The following is a 21,150-nucleotide window of genomic DNA, read 5'->3' on the forward strand; positions in this document are numbered from 1 at the left end:
CATTGGTACCTCATTCATCGGTGTTCTGGTCGCAGGTGCTTTGTTCATCAAGGCCTCAGGTATTTCTCCTACATATGTCGGAGAACCAGCCGCAGGGTCAGGGGGGTCATCAGTAAAGCCATTTAGATACAGTGATATAGCGTCCTCAACACTCCATCCTCCGTCTATATCAGGTTCTTCTGGCGATAAATCAGTCACAGAACTGTTTTTTGTAACAATGCTGCTTCTTTCTGTACCACTAGTTGGTTCTGCGCTCGATGCTGTCAGAGCAGATTGCGAACTGGATCGTATTTCACTGTCAATGCGAACGTCTGGCGGATGATAGTGAGGTGGGAAACGTAGCTGAGCAGGGCCTGAAGTAAACGGGAGCTGATCAAGGCGGAACTGCGAATGTTGCATTGGGCGAATACTCGAAGTTGACGCGGTAGATTTTAGACCAATTCGAGGGTTCTCATTATGTAGTGCTGGTCGCCTCCTTTCCATCTCGTTCCTAGAGAGCCATGACGATTGACTATCATGATCAGTGGCCACCTGATACGTCGGTGATCGGTAAGCGGGACTAGTATGGCTCGTAGACGATTGATGAGTTGGAGGGGCATTGGCCATATTGAGGTGACTCGAGGAAGCTTCGGGAATGGTAGGTTGGTAGGTCAGAGATCTGCCGGGTTGATATGCGCGGTAGGGACTGACAGGGCTGACGGGAGGGCCATTTTGGGGAAGACCGGAAGTGGTAACTTTTGTTAATGGATGAGGAAACGCGCCATGGCGTTGTTGAGGCCCCTTGACATCGTTTCGACCATCAGGAGGATGGTATCTGGCGTTTCCATTTTGTGTGACCATTGCCACCGAGGAAGAGAATACTCGTTCTGGACATTTGCTTCGACAATTCGATTGGCCTTTGAGGTCGCTTGTCCCCTGCAACGGAAACCAAAAAAAAAAAAAAATTAAAAGAATGGCAATTAGGTTATGGTAATTATGTACTCGCAAAAATGGATGTAAAGGAGCGTTGAGGACTTTGGCCGAGAAGTTGCGCAGTTGGTCGGGCTGTAAGAACCCGGAACAAACGGGTGGGAAGAACGGAATAAAGCGCGAAGGGTGCCAGCTTCACAACACCCACGAGCTTCTCAGGATCCAGCCGGAGGTCAATTGCAGTGAAGGGGTCGTCCCGTCAACCCGGGGGCAAGGAAGAATGGAGGAAACGAAGAAGTCGACAGAGGCCAACTCGAGGGCGGGCGTCAAAGGAGGTTGAGATAGAGTTGTTCTGGTGGGAGTGCTGGAGGCCGAAGCCAGAGCTTGCCTTTCGCTTACCAAGACAGACTAGTTAAGCCAGCTCCAGCCCAGAGCAATTGCGGCCACTTCCAAGCCTTCACTAACAAGACGGACCGCCAATGATACGAGGCAAGGATTCCATTGCCAGCGCCAGCGATATCTGTGATGATTTCTGTTTTCGGGAAGTTGCTCATCTCATAGCCGCTCACTTTTTTAATTGGCTCGCCAATTACAAAATGGGCGGAGGGATGTCATGGTAACTTTCTCTCCAACCAGTGGAAAACCACGCAGAAATCTGTTGCTGTGTTGATGGCAACATAGCGAAAGCAAAGACTGCGAAAACCGGATTCCTGCATCAATAATCAGCATAAATTTATGCACCGCTGATACCTATGAAACAAATAAAACAAAATAAGCAAGCCAGTTGTGCGCTTGAATTTTCTCTTCTGCTTCGAAAGAGGACGCTCACAAAACACCTTCCCCAGGTGTATTGATACGTGCTACTTCAAGGAAGATTTGTCAAAACTTGACCCAGGCCGGTTGAGAGGCGAAAATGTAGACACTGGAGAGGACAAGGGACGAAAAAAGGTGCATTCCGCAAACTGGTGATCGTCCGACCCACATCTGGTGTGAGTTGTGTTTGGATATCTCGTATCATAACGTATTTCACCACTTCCTGAGACACTAATGCACATGATATAGGGTGATTTAAGATCTACCTGCTCAATATTCAATCAATTGCTGATAGAATCAAGAATTCTAGATACCCACCCACCTGCCCATCTCACTGCATGATATTCAATTGATTGCTGATGAAATATAGAATGCTAGATAGCTGTCTATCTATCTACCTCCCTACCTTCCAACCAACATGGCTGCTCAATATCCAACCAATTTCTATAAGAATAAACATCATCATCTAGCTGCCCACCTACCTGGCTGTCTACCTACCTATTTATCTACTCACCTGCTTGAATGATTGATCTCTACCAATGATATCATTATCCAGTGATGGTGACATATGTTGATGGTGATATATCAATGATACCTGGCGATGATATCTAGTGATGAATGTCGATGATGATATATTGATGATATATATCGATATTAATAATATATAAATATATAGTTGATATATTATTGCAGTGGTTCTGTTGCTTACAAAAAGCTTCATAATCTGTAGAAGAATAATGTTGTTGTGTATATTAACTAGCTAAGTGAGAACAACACAATAATAGATTGAGTGGCACGTGTCTGAGGTAGCCGTAGTAATGTCTAACATGATCATATTTATAGGCAAAATCCCGCTGAATATTCGAGAACACCTTCAATAAACGCAACATATTTGCTAAAAAAAATGGAAATTTGTCGAAACCGTCTCACAGAAAATAGTCGATAAGCTTTGCTGTTTCGTCTACAACACTCAATGATGTCACAGCTCTTCCGACACAACGTGAAGACAGATCCCCCAACATATAATAGACGGCAATAAACACATAACTCTAACAATGGTAACAGAGACAGAACATGAGATAAGATTCCATAAATGCTATTTGAATGCCATAAATGCATATGTCGGCTTTTGCATGTTGCTGGTAGCAATGTTTGATGCAATAACATTGTCAGCTTTGTAAGGTTTGAATACGGGTCATGACTGCTTTGCTGACATGCTTACTTCATAGCAACTTTGGCAGGATTCGGTTTCGGGATGTCTTTGTACTACTCGGCTGCATCAGGAATGGATGGGATATTAACTCCTGTGCTGAAGCACGTGCTTCAGAGAGCCACTTGAATATTTAGTTGAGAAAATCCAACAACAGCCGGTGATCCTCACCTTCCAGACGCCACTCTCTAAAAAAAAAGAGACTGCTCGGGAATGGGCGTTGCCGCAATCCACTGTCCTAAGATAATTTCAGTTTTAAATCGCTTTCAGGAGATGGACAGATGGTACAAAAGGATACTAACCTTCAGAATGCCAGTACTTGTGTGGGGGAGGCCCCATGAGTGCAACCATCTCAGCAAGACGTTGCTCATCATCCAGAATGCAGTTTTTAAGGGCATAAAAAAGGCGACCGCCTTCAAATAAATCCCATACCTGCTATATTGTGAGCAGGTATGTACTGGCTCTTGGTATGAAAGGATGTTGGGCATATTTTGCGGGTAATAACTTATTTCTGTGGTTAACTTACCAGGACTCCAATTGACCAGATGTCAATCTTGCAGTCCCATTCCATCCCTAGGATCACCTCCGGTGCACGATAGAAGTCAGACATCACATCGCCTAGATGCTTCCTTTCGCCAATCCTAGCCCCTCCAAAGTCAAAGCACTGGCGTGCCATCGGTTATGGGCATAGAATGGGACCGATAGATGGTCCGGTCCGAAATGACTTTGCGGGCGCGACGGTGCTCTAACTCAGATTGCTCGATTTTGGAAAACACAGAGGGGCTCCGGGCACCCAAAAGGATATTGTTAGGCGAGATATCTAAAATGAGAGCAAATTGTTAGCGCAGTCGTATGCAAACACACAGAATACTGGATTAGCCTGTTCCTGAGGTGACACAGAATCATACCTGTATGTACCACGCTCAATTGGTGCAGAAGATCTAGACCAATCAGGATTAACTGGTAAGTCTGTTGGAGCAGTGTCTTATTCAGCATGCGATCTGGCTGTGAATTGCGGAACTCAGTATAAGTCATCCCCTGAGGCATATAGAGTAGGCATCTGTGTTCCCCCCCAGGCCCATAGATGGTGAATTCTCTGATTATGAGTCGGAAGTACCTTTTACCGGGATGTTTAATATTAGCGGCTCGAATATGTCTCGCTACAGCCACTTCATTGGTAGACTGGGCAGCGACACCAGCTTCCTGTCTGCAGGTGCAAACTTTCAGAGTTAGGTAGTTGCCGAACCTAAAGGACATGAGATACCTGAACTCGAGGGGCTAACTAGATGTTGTAATCACCAGTCATTTCTCACTTCAAGTCCCGGCAGAGCCATATACTCGAGCCCACTCCAAACCCTAGCTTTGCGATGACTTGATATCTAGATTTGAACACATCTCCCAGTCTGACTGGGTAGAAATCTTCGGAATGATAATCTGGGAGCTCCTCTTCTTCTAATTTCACGTCGTGGGGCAGCAGTTAGTGTGGACTCCGGGTCACAGTTGAGCCGTTTCGAAGGAGACGTGAGCTCATGGTTATCGCATGCGCAGGATGGCGACGTTCTGAAGCGCAACGAGTAGCAGGGAAATGATATGGTATCGGATAACAGAATAAGAACGGCCGCAATTCGAACCGAAGAGAGGTGCGAACGACCATGACTAGAACGTTTGGTATTTGTCAGGTGGTGCAGACTTCAAATCCTACCCTCGTAATGTTGAGCTAAGGACCTCTTCCTTGCGGCCTCATAGATTTTTCAGTTCGCGTTTCAAGTATACTTTATGGAACAAATCCAGACTGTAATTTGTATTGCTCAACGGGGAACAAATGTTGCAACAGAATTTCGCATTGTCTTGGAAGGTTGTCCAATCAGTTCCCTGGAATCCGCCTCGTAAATATTAGACCTCTTTGCATGGCGCTTTGCTTGGAGAGGTGAATACTTTGAAATGTCGACTAATTATCTTACAAGCAACGGGGCTGTCTTTCGTCGCACTCATGTTTCACTAAGAAGAGCAAAATAAAGCCTGACTACTAGCTTTGCAAGTGCAAGTTAATCAACAAGAACATGTGGCACGACTGTGTAGTTGACAGAATTCAGATGCTAATAACATGCTTTGATCGTGGTTTCTGTATCTATCAGGACAGTATATTTACTAAACCCACCCCTCTCTTATTCTAACGTATTTATCTGTACGGTAAACTGGCGAAGAATGAAAGAATGGAAAACAAACGCTTGACAACGTGGGTACCAGAATGCAATTCCAAAAACACAAAATTTTCCTCCCATCAAAGCTGAACATGAATATGCCGAGGAAACCCAACATGTAGAATGAGAAAAAAAAGAAAATTGGCATCCCTAACGAGCCCACAGAAAGTATTGGAGGAGTTGAACAGGAAGCCGAAGAACAAGAACCTTGACGCTCACCTCCAACCCACAAGAAAGGCATCAGAACCAAACGGCAATGCAAGGAAAAGAAAGCTGAAAACAGATAGTATGGAAATAATAGTAAAAACAATCCAACCTGCCCGACCCCTCCCCCATCTCCGACCGGAAGCACGCAGTCAGGAACCTATCCACCGCTCCCATTGTCTCTGCATCTAAAAGATTCTATCCCTCAATTCTACTTCCCCGAGGCATACTTCCTTGTCCAGTCTCTTGCAATCTCATCGAACCTCTTCCGATCATCGCGGTACTGCTCTGCAATGCGGCCCTCGACTGCGTCATCCGGCATCGGCTCGACAAGCAGCTGCCTCGCGAATTCCAGCACAGCAGCGATCCTAGATGAGGGCTTCCACTCGTCGGACTTAAGCATACCAAGACACATACTTCCCTTGTCATCGTTGGTGACGTTTGGGTGGTAGATTTTTGTGTCAAAGGAGACCGTCGGCGGCTTGAAAGGATAATCGCTCGGGAGGGAGAGGTTGATGATGAATTTGCCGCCCTATTGAGTAGAGAGGGGTGTGTGTTGTTGTGAGCCTGGGTAGATAACAGGGGATGTGTGTGTGGAACGATATGCTTGGTCTGGAATCTTCTGCTTTCTTGGGTGAACTGTTCGGGCGGAATGCATACATTGTATGGTGAGGATTCAGGGCCCTGCATGTGGACTTTCCAGTTATAAAGGTCTGAGCCATTTGCGAGAGTGACGGATATGCCCGTCGGGGGCGACTCCATTAGCTCATTGAACTCCTATATTGGGCGATTTGGACCCGTCGACACCTATATTCAACTTCTTCCGTTCGCAAAATGTGGGGGAGGGGCTGGCTTAGAGATGACAGTGATATACCTTGGCGATACGCTTTTGGCTTCCCATTTCCGCCTGTATTATGCAAAGTCCTCTATTTGTATATGTTATATATAAGTATTAGAGTCAGGAAGCATGAATTGTTCTGGGAGATGATATGGAGAGTGAGTGATATGCTGATTTTGAGCTTGTTGTTGCCTTCTCACCTCCAACCTAACAAAAGCACTTAGCGGGTCCTGTAGAACTCTCGCGACCCACTTTTAGTGTAACTAATCTGTACTTTCTCCGTTATCCCTACGCAGGATCAGTCATTGGTCAATCACAGTAGTAGGGGTTCAATTTGGATAACTTACCTCGTCTGCTTTTGTCAACCTCCCAGAGGAGGAACGGTTCAGTACTATCTATGAGCAGGCACCTCTTGTTGAACTTTGATTATACATATAGGCCCTGGTGACTGTTCTCTGTCTATCGTTATTTTAAGGATCTCACACTTGTTCTACGAGAAATTATAGTTCTCTTTTTCTGCATATGTACGGAATAGAGCGAAGCGGCTACTAGTAATAATAGGCAGTGTACGGAGTAAAGTGCCAGCTAAAAATAGCAAATAATGAGTTACAGAAAATTGTAATGAGGAACAGGCACAAGCAAGCCCTGAGCGCTTCCCGTACGATAGATAGCAGTTGTCCGTTTCTACAGCCCATTACCCTCCTTATACGTAGATAGTTAACTTCTGAGCGAATGCCAGGGCGTGGTGACGCTTATGGCTTGACTTTAATACTCAATCCACTGTTGAATCCGCTTATATGTAATATCAGTCCAGGCTTTATATCACTTTATATCTGCTAGAATAATATATATTCCAGAGGGGATCAAGAAAATCTACCTGCACTTCTGCTTGCATTTAAGAAAAATGTTGACAGCTCTCGGATTGATGAAGAGCAGATACGGAATACATCTCATTTTGGGTCACCCTCTCATTGTTTCCCCGACAGTACCTGAAGGTTTTGCTCTCAAGCAACGACGACATGATTGTATGGGACCTCTGGTGTGAAATTACACCTTGCTTTAGCCATGAACCTCGTAATTACACTAGTATTGTTATTATAATAAGTATAGTTGTTGAAGGCATTGCAATGGTATTAGTAACTGGACTCCTGGGTATCGGATATCGTAGCTGGACTGCCCTTCCTTATCGAATTATTTCATACAAGCATGCCTCGCTTGCTATGCGCATTTTGTATTTTGTATTTGAGGGAGCTTAGTTTGGTCACAACATATGATCATATGTGTTATACTGTACAATAAATTTATGATTACAAGAACAGCCTATCCACAAGCCATATCTAAGCCGTATATCCACTTTCAAATTTAGTGCTAGGGAAGAGGATTGGGCCAGGATTAGAGCCAGTTAAGGCCTAATATATAGATACATGAACACAAATGGAAAGGCCGCCTCGACTGTAGAGACTTCATTTTTACGTTGCTGGGGTTCAAATTTCCGAACCACGTTCAAAGGCTTCAAAACACTGGTCGAAAATTGAAACCAACTTCCGGGTTTGCCCGAACCATGCTGAGCTATTATGCGTTTTTGAATGTTTAAGTAGTCACTATTCAATGATGAATATGTCCCCCGGGTCCCAACATATCTGAATGTAAGGAAATAGCACAATAGCAGAAGGAAATAAATGAGATTCCTAGACACGGGGTGGGCTAGGAGCCTAATTCACTAAAGAGAAACCCAAACAAAGCCCAACTCCGTCCTTTCTTGAATACGCAAAAGAAGCGAAGAAATAAAAAAACTGTTATTCTTAAGGATTAACGGGGTAGTTAGCAATACAAGGGAACGAGAAATATATATCACGTATTCCTCGAAAAATTTTATTCCCGTTGTAACATAACCATCAATCCCATGAATCCCAATAAAACGCTCTTCAGCCAGGGATGCTCGGAGAGCATAATCGTAACATAGCCAATAGCTGGTACGTAGCCTCTGACACTTCCCATGAGATCCGTTTTTCGGTCTAGGAATTCCTGGCCCGGGGCGTACAATTCAGTGTCGTCTGATAGGTTGTTATCGCCTTTTGTGAGAAGTTTTTGCGACGCCCTGCGAAGACAATATAGAGTATATGTATTAACATAAAGAACCCAACCGTTCCCAATTTAGAGAAGAAGAAGAGAAGCTGGAGGAAAATAACTTGGGAAATACAACTTACTCAACACCTTCCACGTCCTTGGCCCCAGTAGTTGGGACATCCGGAAACACCCTCATAACCCGATGCACAATCGGAATATCCTTGCCTTGCACGTTATACACCACAATCTCCCCAACATCGACGCGAGGACTCCGATTCCACAGAAACAGCAGATCCCCGCGCTGGAACGCTGGCTCCATACTGCCTGAAAGAACTACGACGACGGGGGATGCCGAGTTGGTGATGACTGATAGGGCCTTCCAGACCATAAAGGCGGAGGAGAGGACGAGTCCGAAGTTGAGAACTTGCGAAAGGGTATTTCGCGGGTTCGCCATGTAAGGGGATAGGGAGGAGAGCATGGTAGCGGTGGTGGCAGTGGTTACGGTTGCGGTGCAAAAGGAATTGTATTTCAGCAGAGGCCGTAATGGAGGTACTTCGCGGGGGAGGGTTGAAATCAGTTTAGCATGGCTTTGTAAAGGTGTGACGATATTCCAAAAAGCGAAATATATTGTGGTTGTTCACAGCCAGTGTGCTGCTCAATGTTCAATGTGCTAATGTTGTGGGGAATTGACAGATCTCACCAAAGCTGATTGGATCTAATTTAGACTTCGATCGTCGAGCGCACCGCCAATAAACATCCGAGAAAATCACAGGTTGTTCCCACCTATCTAAGCTTCCAGAAATGAATCTAACAGATCAACCTTCATCACACGTCTATTTTTCAGACACATCACTCATACAGTAACTAACTTCAAGATTTATTATTAGTTCATCAAATTGTTCATCCGGTTCCCATTTCCTCTACAAACCCTAGCTTCACATCAAGACTCACGCCATCATGCTCCCTAGAGGAGCCTGAAAATGCCCCGCCGCGCATTTCCCCGGCTCCTCAATCTCCATTTCAGCCGCTCTAATCATCACAGTCTTTTTCAACCCTTCAAACCTGCTGACCGTGTCCCAGTACAAGCGCCCCTCCACCCTCGACGCAGCTACCATATTTACACCAACCACTCAACCAAGTACGCCCTCAATGGCTCTTCTTCCTTCGCATAGTGTTCTGCCAGTGTACTAGGCAGAGCCGCAGGTGGGCTTCCCGTCCCATTGGGGTCATTTGCATCCGTGATGTGATTGGTGTCTAGACGTGGAAAAATATATGCAATCATTGTTAGCATTGTCTTGTAGCTGATAACGGGGAATCCAAGACGGAGTTTCCGTAGGACGAGTGCTTGCAAGGCAGGTATCTCGAATGTCTGCGCCAGCATATAGATGTAGCCGCAGCGCAGGACTTCATTTTCATGTTCTTCGTGGGTGACAAGACCTTCAAGATAGAAGGTTATGCCGCGATTACGGGACGTGGAAGGCTTGTTCTCAAGATGGTGGTGGCTTTTCATTGAAGTGATGAGCTGCTGGGTATATTCACCAATATCCAGAAAGGAGAGCAGCACTGCAAAATCGGTGTGGGAGGTGTTGTCAAGAATCGGATCGCTGGCAGTGGTGGTTTCGTTCCTTCTCATGAGACTGCTCTCCAGAAGACCTGATTTGGCGACGCAATGACGTGGGATGTTGTAGATTTTGCGACTCGTTCCTACGCCAATGTATACATCCACTCTGCCCAGGAGAGGTTCCTTGTTGTTGTGTTGTTAGTCATGCATTGCAGATATCCAGATCAAGAAAGGTGGAATTAGTAAAGAAATGCCAATATATACCAGCGAATCCTCTGGGAATCTGCAGTTTTCATGAGCTGGGTGGCTTGGGCAACTTGAGCTACAGGTTCTTCGATGCTTTCCCCTGATAGACTACAACCATCTTGAGTGGGGCTCGAGCGAGCCTGTTGAGTCGTCTTCGTGAGAGTGGTGGTAGTAGTTGAGCGAGGTTGTAGCCTGCCTGCAGTAGTAAGACGGATCATCTCTTTGCGTTCTTTAAACTCCCCAAGAGCCATCCGTTCCCAAAACACAACATCCCGCCCCTTCAATGCCAAATCCAGAACCTCGCAAAAAACCGAGAAATCGGGGCAAGACTCGAACTCGTCGTATCTTGAGCGGTGGATTTCGAACAGATGAATAAAGTGCGACCATATGCTAAATACAATATTGTTAGTAGTTATTACTCTCGCACAAACAACCTCTGAAATACCTACATCCTCCCTTTCTTCGGGAGATAGATAGGGTAATGACGACGATCAAGCTGAGTTGTCCATTGGCCGGCTCTCGGGGGCGAACCAACTGGACAATGGCGCCAGGCCTCGTCAGGTATCATCAAATTGGAGCAGATGACTCCAATCCAGAGTTCTTTCTTTCCTTTATCGCGATATTGGATGAGAAAGCATTCTCCGGGCTTCAGCGGCATGATGGGGTGGATATTGGGATAGAAGTGCCAGAGCTTATTCATATTTAAACTTATGTTTATACCTTTTGAGGGGTGTGATAACTGGACATGCGGACAATGCAGTAGCAATAGGGACGAGGATAAGATTTATGGGTAAAAGGAGAGGAAATCTTAGTTGCTAGAATAGTAACATGTGAAGCTTGCAGTTCAGAGAACGGTGCGTGAATGCTTCCGAAGTGTTGTTGCGGTAGAGGGGTTAATTTAAGTTTCACTGAGAAAAAATTCAATGGATAACACATTGAAATTGAGCGGGCCAGTTTCAATTGCAAAACAATGACACCGAAACAGCAGTAGGCAAATCAATAAGGTTGCTAGGTGAAGGCATCCTTCATAGAAGGCAAATATTCCAGGTCAGAGACACGAATCTTAGATATGACTCGAGGATTTATAAATGTTTACGACGATATCAGAGAAGCATAATAAAAGGGAACGTGTGAGGTGGCCGAATCTCTCAAATTCTTATATAAACCTGATCATGCGAGGTTCATCGCAGCCGGGAAGTATCGTACAAAACAGACACCTCCTCATCAAGGCGCGCTGATAGCGGATGCCCAACGCAGACAGAAGAAGTAGACGGGTAATAAGAAAATCATTAATAAAACCAAAATGGCAAAAGGAAATCGTCGCGAAAGACGCCGAAGACTTGGCTGTAAAATGTTTTTCCTTCCGGAGGATTAGTTAAGTGTGAAGGCAAATTCCTGGTATACGTTATTAGGGGGACATATTAAAAAAGAGTAGAGGGGGTTTTTCTTCTAAACCAAATTTGCGGCCAACCTCGAAAAGAAAGGAAGTTTTTCATCTGAGTGAAAGGAAAAACAACCTCGGAACCTTTCTCGGCATTAATCCTACACATTCTGGTTTAGATGCTCCCTGAGATCCGACTTGATAACTCCGAGGCGTTCGATCTGTTCCGCAAAAACTCAGTGCAATTTCATCTTTAGATGACTTTGGGAGATCGGTTGTTACTGTGGGCCGTGTCAAAGATGTAAGCCCCTGGCAAAAGTGGCAAACAAGAATAGATTAGTGGACAAGGTAAGAAGAGCAGGGAGCGTACCTGATCTCGACAATGTCATCGATGTGATTGCACATCGCTACGAAAAGATCGAAAAACAATTTGCCGCCACTTTCCATCTCCATCTGCATGGTTCCACTCCTCTTAAAAGTCTTACGACTTCTGATGATCAGGGCTAGAAAATGAGCGCGGAGCCGCGATTCGTTGTCTGGCGTATGGTCATACGCATACCGAGCTGATCGAAGGATCACGTCGACAGGGATTCCGGTCTGAAGGCCCTGTTTCCGAAGAGCAAGGTGCTTCAGATCCTCCAAGCCGTACTTCTCAGCAGCGCAATACACAGCAGTATCTCGGAGGAGATAGTCGCAAACACCAGAGTGAAAAATTGTCGATTCGCATGATCCGCGGCCTCCTTTGTTTTGGGGGTCCTGGGCATCCTCGAGTGCCCAAGAGTTGCGGCGTCTGTTGTGTAGCAGACGAGGGTAATAGTCACCCTTGTAGAGGTATTCGAGAATACAGGACAGTATCTCCGGCTCTCTGGGAGGAAATAAGAATTTGGATGCCATGCATCTTGGTCAAAGTTGAAATACTTACTCGTCAGGCAGGTCCACCTGTTTCGCGCTACCATCCAGAACTTTGTCTTTCAAGGCAGCAACAAAAAAAGGGGAGATTGACAGGACATCCTCATGGGCAGCGAAGAGGCGCTGTTCATGACCAACAATCATGGTGATTATGGGGCTCGTTATCTTGCTTCTCAAAAGTTAGAAAGGAGACATATAGAACATATAGAAAAGAGAGTTCAGGATGATGAGATCGATGATTCACCAACCTTCCAGCTGGCGGACTGTCCAGCTTTTCCTGCAATTTGACCTTCGTACGCTCGCGATAGATCTTCTTGGTCGGCTTGACAGCCTTGCCCGCGCGATCCCTTGAGGTAAAAGAGCGTTTGAACATTTTTCCGTCGAAGTCGAAAATCAAACGAAAGAACAAAGGACAATAAAGAGCGGCGGAAGAACACGGGGGTTTATATAATGAGTGTGATGGCTTTGAGCCAGGATTGAAGACGACGCTGCTTGATCACGCACGTAGCATGGGAGCCTCGGAAGCCTCCTCAAGAAATCAGTCCTCTGGCCACCTAACTCCCGAAGGAGAAAATGATGACAGGAAAGAATGTGTTCCTGAAGGAGCTTTTCGCACAAGATTCCGAATTGAAACCAATGTGCGGGCGACAAACGGTCAGCTCTGAGAAGCGTGAGGAGGAGAGAGGAAGGAGGGGAGTAACAGCGATGAATGTTGATATGCTGGCGGCGGGTCATGTGATACCCCGGGCAGCGTTACCTCTATCCCTTCGTCTGGCCGCCAGGCACAATTAGCGCCTTTTTTTAGTGTGTACATTAGTGTATTAAAAACACAAAATCTACTGGATTATATGAGGGATTGGCTGTATTGGCATGTTTTTATGTAATATATGTAATTTATTTGATCTAGCTCTAATTAAAATATAGAATGGAACTTCTATCAACATTGACATTTTAAATAGAAGAAAATATTATTACATACAACATAATCAGATTTTATTTTTAAAGTTTTATCTTTATTTTTTTCTATTTTCTTTCTTTATACTGATATCAAGCACAAATTTAAATAAGTGATACAGAAATCTGAAGTTTGATTTGTTTTTATTGATATTATAATCTTTATAAATGATTGATTTTTTCTTTGTTTTAATAATTGTAATGTGACGGCGCCGAGGCGGTTGCTACTCGGCAGCGGCACAGAGGAGGATGGTATATAATGGGAAGCCTTATGGGTGGGCTTGATTATCTCGCTTGAACCGCGAACTCGTAGAATACTATACAAATACTGTACTACCAGAGGTACTCGGCACACTAAGAATATTGTATGAGGACAGTGGTAACTCTGGTATCTTATTGTCAAAAGATAAAAGACGAATCGCTGGCTCCTGGAATAGAGAGCCAGCATCTAGCTATTCTATATAGACAACGGGCAGCCATCCTCCCCTCACTCTATGAGCGAGGGTAGCCGAAGCAACTCCGCAGTGGCGCTGCATTGATCTGCCAGAAGGAATCCAGACCCCGTATAGAAACAGGATTCTCATATCTCATCAATCGGATCCTCTTCTATTGCATCCGAATGATGTCATAGGGTGGTTGGAAACCGGTTCGGACACCTGCGTGATGTCATGGGATAGATGGGATTATCCGAGGGAAACGATGGGCCGTGTGGAGCCGTCACGGGGCCTTGGCACAACCAAGGGTGTGACAATGCCCTCCCCTTTAAAGGCATAGTCCCGATGCCTCAAGATTACCGGATTGGGAATTATCTTTGTTGTGTAGCAACGGTTGCCAACCGCTTTGGCAGCGCGCGCGCTGCGCGGCATAAAGGAATGGGTGAGTCTTATTCAACGTGATTTTTCTGCTGAATGCGCAGTCCTTCTTCTTCTTCCCATCACTGTCATATCCAAACGTTCAGTAAGTGGATTATCGATTTGAAATGTGGAAACATGGCTAACAAGGGGCTTGCAGATCTTCGTCTTTGTTCCTGTCCTGTGTATGGAATTTCTTGCAAAAGTAGTGCATGGGAACGTCGTCCTTGGAAGACAGTAAGGGGGCTTATTTTGATATTTTCTAGTGGGTAAAAAACGTTTACGTGGGGCAGCTGCGGCTTCTGTCGCGGCCAAAAGGCCCAGGTTGGAGGCGGAGGGGGAGACCCCTAGCAGCTGGGGGGGTTTTGCTCCTCCCCCCCTGCCGCTGTCACACCCCCCCCCCCCCCGCCAATCAACAGGGCGATGTATGACCCCGCATGGTCGTTCGGAGAGGACCTCAGGGAGAGCTTGGTTCCTTTGCTTTCTCCTTGTGGGGAAACCCCGGTGCGGCGCCTGGCTGGCACCGCTACCTGCCTTCGCTGCGCCAAGCAGCTTCGAGAAGGGGGGATCCTTTGCACCCGCCCCTCTGCCCATTCACGCTGTTTCCGTTGCGTGAAAAACAACGACACCTGCCTTCCTGTACGTACTGCTCCTTCTGTAACGGCGCCGTGCCGGTTCTGACAAGGCGTATAGGTGCCAAAGCAGTACAGGGCCAAAGTTGTGGATCTCCAGGCGTTGGCGGATTCCGTCCGTTCTGGGGAGGTTCCCAAGGCCCGTCTGGAGAAGGAGGCGAAAGCGTGGGTCTCCGAGGTGGAAAAACACTTCAGAATGGCCGGCCCTAAGAAGAAGGGGTCGGCCGGCGCCGCCGTTGGAAGCGCCACGGAGACAAATCGTTTGTTGGAGAGGATCTCGCTCCAATTGGAGCAGGTGACTGAGGTGCTTTGCAAATTGGTAAGTTGACACTTTGTTGTACTTTCCTACACCCCCCTGCGGCGCCGCAGCGCTAACTCCACGGCAGGCAAAGGTGCCGGTGCCAGGGACTCCGTCGGTGGAGGAGGAGTTCGGTGGGGGTGAGGTGGTGGAAGAATGAGGCCTTCAGGTGTTTTCTTCGATCTTCGTGGGCTTCGGCCCTTATAGAATAATAGCGACCCTCAGGCCAAATAAAATTGCATTAATTGTTGGTTCTTCATATCCCTTTTTTCCTTCCTACCGCTCTGAGATCTTTGAGCTGCGTAACCTCATTAAACTCCTAAAAACCCCTAGGGAAAAATAGGAGAAGAGTGTTACAGCGTCTTCGAGGCACCGGCTCACCACCGCGAGATCATCTCTAAAAAACCCTTTGGGAAAAAGAAGAAGTCTCAAGCAGCAGCTCTTGCCTAACCACACCTCTGACGTGCAGCGGGGCGGTCTCTACTAGCCACCTCATATTTTGCGATCTCTTCCTCGGCATTCTCTAAATGCTCAAGCGGTTCCCATGAGTTCTCGGATGATGGATAACCTTCCCATTTGACAAGGTATTGAACTTTGCTGTAGTGCATTCGTTTGTCCAATATTCCTTCTACAAGATATTCGGTATTACCCTCAATCTCGACGCCATCCGGCCGAGGCGGCTCCGCCCCGGGTCGTTGCTTATAGGGTTCCAAATAGGAAATGTGGAAGACAGGATGGATAGATTTGAATCCTGAGGTTAGTTTCAACTCATATGCCTGCTTACCCACTACCCTTATTATCGGGAAAGGTCCCAACCATCGCTCACTGAGCTTCTTGCACGGTCTCGTCGTCTTGATGTTCTTTGCTGAAAGTAACACTTGATCCCCTATTGAGAACTTCATTGGAAGGTGTTTTCGATTATAGTATTCCGCCTGTCGCTCCTGGGCGCGGCGGATGCTTTTCGCCGCCTCCCCGTGGATTCTATCCAGAAGCTCCAATCTAGCTTTTACTTCTGGCACCGAGGGGTACTCTGTCCCACGATCCCGTTCGACATTCCGACTGTCTATCCCCCCCTTTAGGACGTCGTCCGCGACGTCACTAGGTAATGAAGGATTATACCCATAACAAGCATAAAAGGGGGACACTTTTAAGGTTGCATTCTTTGCATTGTTATATGCGAATTCGGCGGTCGGAAGGTGTCTAGGCCAGTCATTCTGATGATATGAACAGAACGCCCGAAGATGGTGTTCTAATGTCTGATTCTGACGTTCAGTCTGGCCATCTGTCTGAGGATGGAACGCGGTGCTGAGGAAGCGCCTTATCGTAAGGTGATAGCAAAAGGCCGACCAGTATTTACTGGTGAAAAGGGATCCTCGGTCTGACACTAACGATTTCGGAGAACCGTGATCACGAATGATGGCATCTAGAAACAGGTCAGCCAATTCAGGGGCTTTAACCTTCTTGTGGGTAGGGATATATTTGGCCATCTTCGTAAAGCGGTCGACAATAACTAGAATTGAGTCATATCCTTTGACTCTTGTCGACTTCGGCAGGTCAACTATGAAATCCATCGATAGATCCTGCCATGGGCCCTTTGGAACAGGCAGTGGCGCCAACTCGCCATATTGCTTGTGCCGCGGAACCTTTATCCTCTGGCAGACATCACAAGTTTCAACATACTCCTTGACATCTGTCCGAAGCTTGTCCCAAACGTACTTACGTCTCAGGAGCTCTTCAGTCTTCTCTAATCCGAAGTGCCCAGCATGGGGATCATCGTGATGAATCCTCAATAACTCCTGGCGCACCGCCCTGCTACGAGGGACAAAGACTGAACCATTTAGCAGTAGGAGTCCACATTCCCCTAGTTGCCAGCGACTTGGTTCCTCGGCGGCACCGCCCCGCTCAGGGCTTGCCCCTTCCAAGTTCGACCCGGATCCTTCCTCCTTCAACTTCTGGATTCGAGCCGCAGTAAGGGCGTCCCCCTGCTGCAACTCACCAATGAATTCTAGAAGCCGTTGGGTTGGAAGGTTGTAGACCGTTTCGTCTTCCGCCAATTCAATGGCAGCAAAACGTGGCACGAGAAGTTCATGACCTTCAGTGCCAGTCCCCTGCGGGGACCCGAGTTCTCCTCCACCTGTATAGGGTCGCGCAGCTGCCTTACCGGCGCCGTTCCCAAGCTTTAGAGAACCCCAACCCCCTGCAGCCAGTTTCTTCTGCAGTGATGGTAGAGGTCCCTTTGTAGGATCCTCATCCCCATCAACGATATCATAATCGGGTCGCCTTGATGGCGCATCGGCGGGGTTAAGCCGACCTGGACGGTATCGGATAAAGAAATCATACTCCGAAAGCAGCTCCGCCCACCTGGCTTGACGTCCTGTCAAGCTCTTTGTTGTCAAGAAGTAACGCAAATTTGCATGGTCGGTGAGAACTTGCACCGGATACTTGCAACCTTGAAGGTAGTGTCGCCAAATCTTAAAGGATTCAACTATTGCCAACATCTCTTGATCATGAGTATCATACCTTCTTTGCGTGAGCGATAGCTTCTTGGAGAAGAAGGCCACTGGTCTCCATTCACGGCGCCTTGTAGGTTCTGTGAAAAAGCCTTCTCCTACAGGCATTCCATTGCCTGTATCTCCAGAGGTTATTAACCCCCGATCCTTCCAACGTTGGAAAGTCTCCGGTGTCAACTGCGAAAAGATTCCGCAGACACCATTCCCAGATGCATCAGTTTCACACTGACTGGGTAGGCCGGGGTCGAAGTGATTTAACATCGTGGCATCTGCAAAAGCTTGCTTCAATTCTTCAAACGCCCTCACAGCGTCTTGGGTAAGGATAAACGGTCCCGTTTTCCTGCCTTTAACACTTCCCTTTAACAAATCTGTAAGGGGGGCAGCAATCCGCGAATACGCATAGATGAACCGTCTATAGAAATTCGCGAACCCTAGGAATACCTGCACCTCGCGGTACGTGCGCGGCGCCGGCCAGTCCTCGATGGCGGAGACCCGGCTCCTGTCCATTGAAATGCCATCAACCCCAACAATATAACCTAAGAAATCAATCTCCTGTGTGTAGAACGAGCATTTCTCAGTGTTCGCATAGAGCTGGTGTTGCTTCAAGCGATCCAACACCTCCCGAACGTGGGTATCATGTTCTTTTTCCGTTTTCGAGAAGATTAGGATGTCGTCCAAGTATACTATGCAGGAGACATCGACAAGGCCCCGCAGTGCCTCATTTATGTAGGCCTGGAAGGTGGCCGGAGCGTTGCAAAGACCAAAAGGCAAAACGAGATATTCAAAATTGCCGTACTTGGTACGAAAAGCTGTCTTCCAAATGTCGTTTTCGTTAACCCTTATTCTATGATAGGTGTCCCGTATGTCAATCTTCGAGAACACCCTTGCTCCGGATAATCGATCGATCATCTCATCAATTAATGGTAGTGGATAGCGATCCTTAACCGTCACCTTATTGAGGCCCCTGTAGTCTACGCAGAGGCGCAGCCTACCGTCCTTCTTGGGCACGAATAGTATAGGTGCCCCCGCTGGACTCTTCGATGGGCGTATCCAGTTCTTTGACTGCGCTTCTTCAAGATATTTGCGCAGAACGTCCAATTCCTTTACTGACAAATTGTAAAGGGGTCCGTACGGCGCTGTCGCGCCCTCTTCAAGATGGATCTTATGTCGCACTTTGGTATCAGGAAACTTCGCTGCTTCCTTTTCTGAAAAAACGTCCTTGTAATCTGTGAAGAGACGTTGCGTTCGTCCGCCTTCAGTGGCAGACATCACTGCTAATCTGGCAGTGAGGGTGGCGGCTTCTCCGCCTGCCTCCAAGTCCAAGTCACCTGCTACACAGTATATCGACTCAATCTTATCCTCGAGATTCTTCCGATGGAACTCTTCGGGTTCCTCTATAGCTGCCTCTTCGTCGGTGAGGCGGTACCGCCACGCCTGAGTGACCCAGTCGATGAGAGGATTGTTTTCTCTCAACCACGGGAGACCTAGGATGACGTCCTCATCTATGATGTTGACAGCGTGGAGGAGCAGACTGCTCCCCTTGGAGGTTCCTTCAGAGTCTGTGGCCTCACACTTTGTTTGAATAATGCCGAATCGGTGGCATTTTGTTCCATCTGTAAACTTTGCGTGGCCCGGCGGACCTATCTTTTTCCAACCCTTCATGAGTGAAAAGGAATAAGATATGAAGTTAGCGTCCGCCCCGGAGTCGACTAGGCACCTCACTGGCACCTCCCCTGATGGGGTATTCATCTTCAAGGTTACATGGACTCGGAGTCGTGAGGATTGTCAATCCTCCTTGGGTTTTTCCTTTTTATCTTCAGTGGATACATTTGCCAGAAGGGGAGTCGTCTTCGAGGAGGTATCTCCTCGGTTCCTTCCCTTCTTCGACTTACGGCAATCACTGGCAAAATGGCCTGAGATTCCGCAGTTAAAACAAAGGTTGTTATCCAGTCTATTTTGGCGTTCCTTTGCAGTAAGTGAAGAACTGGAACGCTTTGAGTTCTTCTTTGCATCATCCGCACCGGAGCCGTCATGGCGCCGTTTTGATCCTGTTGTCGGTTGCTTTGAGGGAGTCTTGTTCCCCTTCTTCTCATGGTGTTGATTATTCAAATAGATTCGAGAAGCCAGGTTGACAAGCTCGGTGCGATTGGTGGGCGGACTTTGATATTGCGATATCGTCGTCCGCACCTTATGAGTCAGCTTCGCGAGGTAAAGCTGCGTTTTCAATAGATTCAAATCGTCAGACAGTTCCTCCCAATATTCTTCGAATCTTGCATTGAAATCGGAAGGATTCTCGTCGTCTCGTTGACGTAGTGAGTTGAACCGCTGCGCCGCCGTGAAGGCGCGGTTACGGTGGTCTTCAATCTGGTCCAGAAGGAAGTTCTTGAATTCTTCCCATGTCATGGCAGCATTGCTACGCTCAAGCTCCCTTTCCTTGGTCGCCCATGTAGTTGCAGGGGTGCCTTCGAGGAGGCTCGCGGCGTATATGACTCGTACCTCATGGGTATTAAACTGGCTCAGGTTAAGGCGGAATTTCCGTTCAAGGGCTCTCGTGAAGCTGTGGAATTCAGACAGCGTCTTGCCCTTGTAATTCGGCGGATCTCCAACCTTGATCCCGTTATCTCCATGGTAGACATAGGAGTGTAGGGGCCGCGGCGGTGGCAGGGCGGCTGGAGGGCCCATGCCAAGGTGAGCGGCGGGTTCAGGAATCTCAGATTCCTGCCGGGGTAGAGGTGTACGCGCTCTAGGGGACGACGTGGAGGCTCCCCCAGAGGGTGCGGTCCCAGCACGGGTGCGTGGGGCCATATCGATCAATAGAGCTCGACTGATTCAAACGTGTAACCAGGTCGAGCGATTCGAATTGTAATGTGACGGCGCCGAGGCGGTTGCTACTCGGCAGCGGCACAGAGGAGGATGGTATATAATGGGAAGCCTTATGGGTGGGCTTGATTATCTCGCTTGAACCGCGAACTCGTAGAATACTATACAAATACTGAACTACCAGAGGTACTCGGCACACTAAGAATATTGTATGAGGACAGTGGTAACTCTGGTATCTTATTGTCAAAAGATAAAAGACGAATCGCTGGCTCCTGGAATAGAGAGCCAGCATCTAGCTATTCTATATAGACAACGGGCAGCCATCCTCCCCTCACTCTATAAGCGAGGGTAGCCGAAGCAACTCCGCAGTGGCGCTGCATTGATCTGCCAGAAGGAATCCAGACCCCGTATAGAAACAGGATTCTCATATCTCATCAATCGGATCCTCTTCTATTGCATCCGAATGATGTCATAGGGTGGTTGGAAACCGGTTCGGACACCTGCGTGATGTCATGGGATAGATGGGATTATCCGAGGGGAAACGATGGGCCGTGTGGAGCCGTCACGGGGCCTTGGCACAACCAAGGGTGTGACAGTAGATATTGATTAATTGAATATTTTCAAACTGTTTTTTCATATCCACAATGTCACCAACAAGAATATCAGAGTCAGATATTAAATCATATCTCAGATTGAATTGAAACCTTGAATTTTTTCTAGTATAAATTGCCACTCTAACTCTAATA

The 21,150-nt window shown here is 47.2% G+C and overlaps 9 protein-coding genes across 9 annotated transcripts; 1 reads left to right on the forward strand and 8 right to left on the reverse strand.

Moving 5' to 3' along the window:
- Positions 1 to 47: 47 nt before the first annotated feature.
- Positions 48 to 840, reverse strand: HCAG_01928 (predicted protein; the record flags this gene model as incomplete). The annotated part of the gene is made up of 2 exons (XM_001544831.1): positions 48 to 68; positions 310 to 840. The coding sequence occupies 2 exons, from the start codon at positions 838 to 840 to the stop codon at positions 48 to 50; spliced, it is 552 nt and encodes a 183-aa protein (XP_001544881.1).
- Positions 841 to 2,818: 1,978 nt separating this feature from the next.
- HCAG_01929 (predicted protein) lies at positions 2,819 to 4,463 on the reverse strand (the record flags this gene model as incomplete). Its single annotated transcript, XM_001544832.1, has 8 exons — positions 2,819 to 2,861; positions 2,945 to 2,981; positions 3,235 to 3,364; positions 3,459 to 3,515; positions 3,598 to 3,752; positions 3,841 to 4,139; positions 4,246 to 4,384; positions 4,421 to 4,463. The coding sequence occupies 8 exons, from the start codon at positions 4,461 to 4,463 to the stop codon at positions 2,819 to 2,821; spliced, it is 903 nt and encodes a 300-aa protein (XP_001544882.1).
- A 1,085-nt stretch (positions 4,464 to 5,548) lies between these two features.
- Positions 5,549 to 6,238, reverse strand: HCAG_01930 (hypothetical protein; the record flags this gene model as incomplete). The annotated part of the gene is made up of 3 exons (XM_001544833.1): positions 5,549 to 5,869; positions 5,998 to 6,114; positions 6,212 to 6,238. The coding sequence occupies 3 exons, from the start codon at positions 6,236 to 6,238 to the stop codon at positions 5,549 to 5,551; spliced, it is 465 nt and encodes a 154-aa protein (XP_001544883.1).
- Positions 6,239 to 8,047: 1,809 nt separating this feature from the next.
- On the reverse strand, positions 8,048 to 8,720 carry HCAG_01931 (hypothetical protein; the record flags this gene model as incomplete). The annotated part of the gene is made up of 2 exons (XM_001544834.1): positions 8,048 to 8,273; positions 8,383 to 8,720. The coding sequence occupies 2 exons, from the start codon at positions 8,718 to 8,720 to the stop codon at positions 8,048 to 8,050; spliced, it is 564 nt and encodes a 187-aa protein (XP_001544884.1).
- Positions 8,721 to 9,359: 639 nt separating this feature from the next.
- Positions 9,360 to 9,752, reverse strand: HCAG_01932 (predicted protein; the record flags this gene model as incomplete). The annotated part of the gene is made up of 1 exon (XM_001544835.1): positions 9,360 to 9,752. The coding sequence occupies one exon, from the start codon at positions 9,750 to 9,752 to the stop codon at positions 9,360 to 9,362; it is 393 nt and encodes a 130-aa protein (XP_001544885.1).
- A 290-nt stretch (positions 9,753 to 10,042) lies between these two features.
- HCAG_01933 (predicted protein) lies at positions 10,043 to 10,707 on the reverse strand (the record flags this gene model as incomplete). Its single annotated transcript, XM_001544836.1, has 2 exons — positions 10,043 to 10,439; positions 10,499 to 10,707. 2 exons carry the CDS (start codon positions 10,705 to 10,707, stop codon positions 10,043 to 10,045), a joined length of 606 nt encoding a protein of 201 aa, XP_001544886.1.
- A 976-nt stretch (positions 10,708 to 11,683) lies between these two features.
- Positions 11,684 to 12,712, reverse strand: HCAG_01934 (conserved hypothetical protein; the record flags this gene model as incomplete). Its single annotated transcript, XM_001544837.1, has 4 exons — positions 11,684 to 11,711; positions 11,801 to 12,295; positions 12,353 to 12,508; positions 12,588 to 12,712. 4 exons carry the CDS (start codon positions 12,710 to 12,712, stop codon positions 11,684 to 11,686), a joined length of 804 nt encoding a protein of 267 aa, XP_001544887.1.
- Positions 12,713 to 13,970: 1,258 nt separating this feature from the next.
- HCAG_01935 (predicted protein) lies at positions 13,971 to 15,234 on the forward strand (the record flags this gene model as incomplete). Its single annotated transcript, XM_001544838.1, has 4 exons — positions 13,971 to 14,169; positions 14,305 to 14,381; positions 14,838 to 15,095; positions 15,163 to 15,234. The coding sequence occupies 4 exons, from the start codon at positions 13,971 to 13,973 to the stop codon at positions 15,232 to 15,234; spliced, it is 606 nt and encodes a 201-aa protein (XP_001544888.1).
- Positions 15,235 to 15,520: 286 nt separating this feature from the next.
- HCAG_01936 (hypothetical protein) lies at positions 15,521 to 20,389 on the reverse strand (the record flags this gene model as incomplete). Its single annotated transcript, XM_001544839.1, has 3 exons — positions 15,521 to 19,240; positions 19,477 to 19,535; positions 19,606 to 20,389. 3 exons carry the CDS (start codon positions 20,387 to 20,389, stop codon positions 15,521 to 15,523), a joined length of 4,563 nt encoding a protein of 1,520 aa, XP_001544889.1.
- Positions 20,390 to 21,150: the final 761 nt, after the last annotated feature.

Source organism: Histoplasma capsulatum, genomic scaffold (assembly GCF_000149585.1).
Source record: "Histoplasma capsulatum NAm1 scaffold_1 genomic scaffold, whole genome shotgun sequence".
Classification (NCBI taxonomy): domain Eukaryota; kingdom Fungi; phylum Ascomycota; class Eurotiomycetes; order Onygenales; family Ajellomycetaceae; genus Histoplasma; species Histoplasma mississippiense.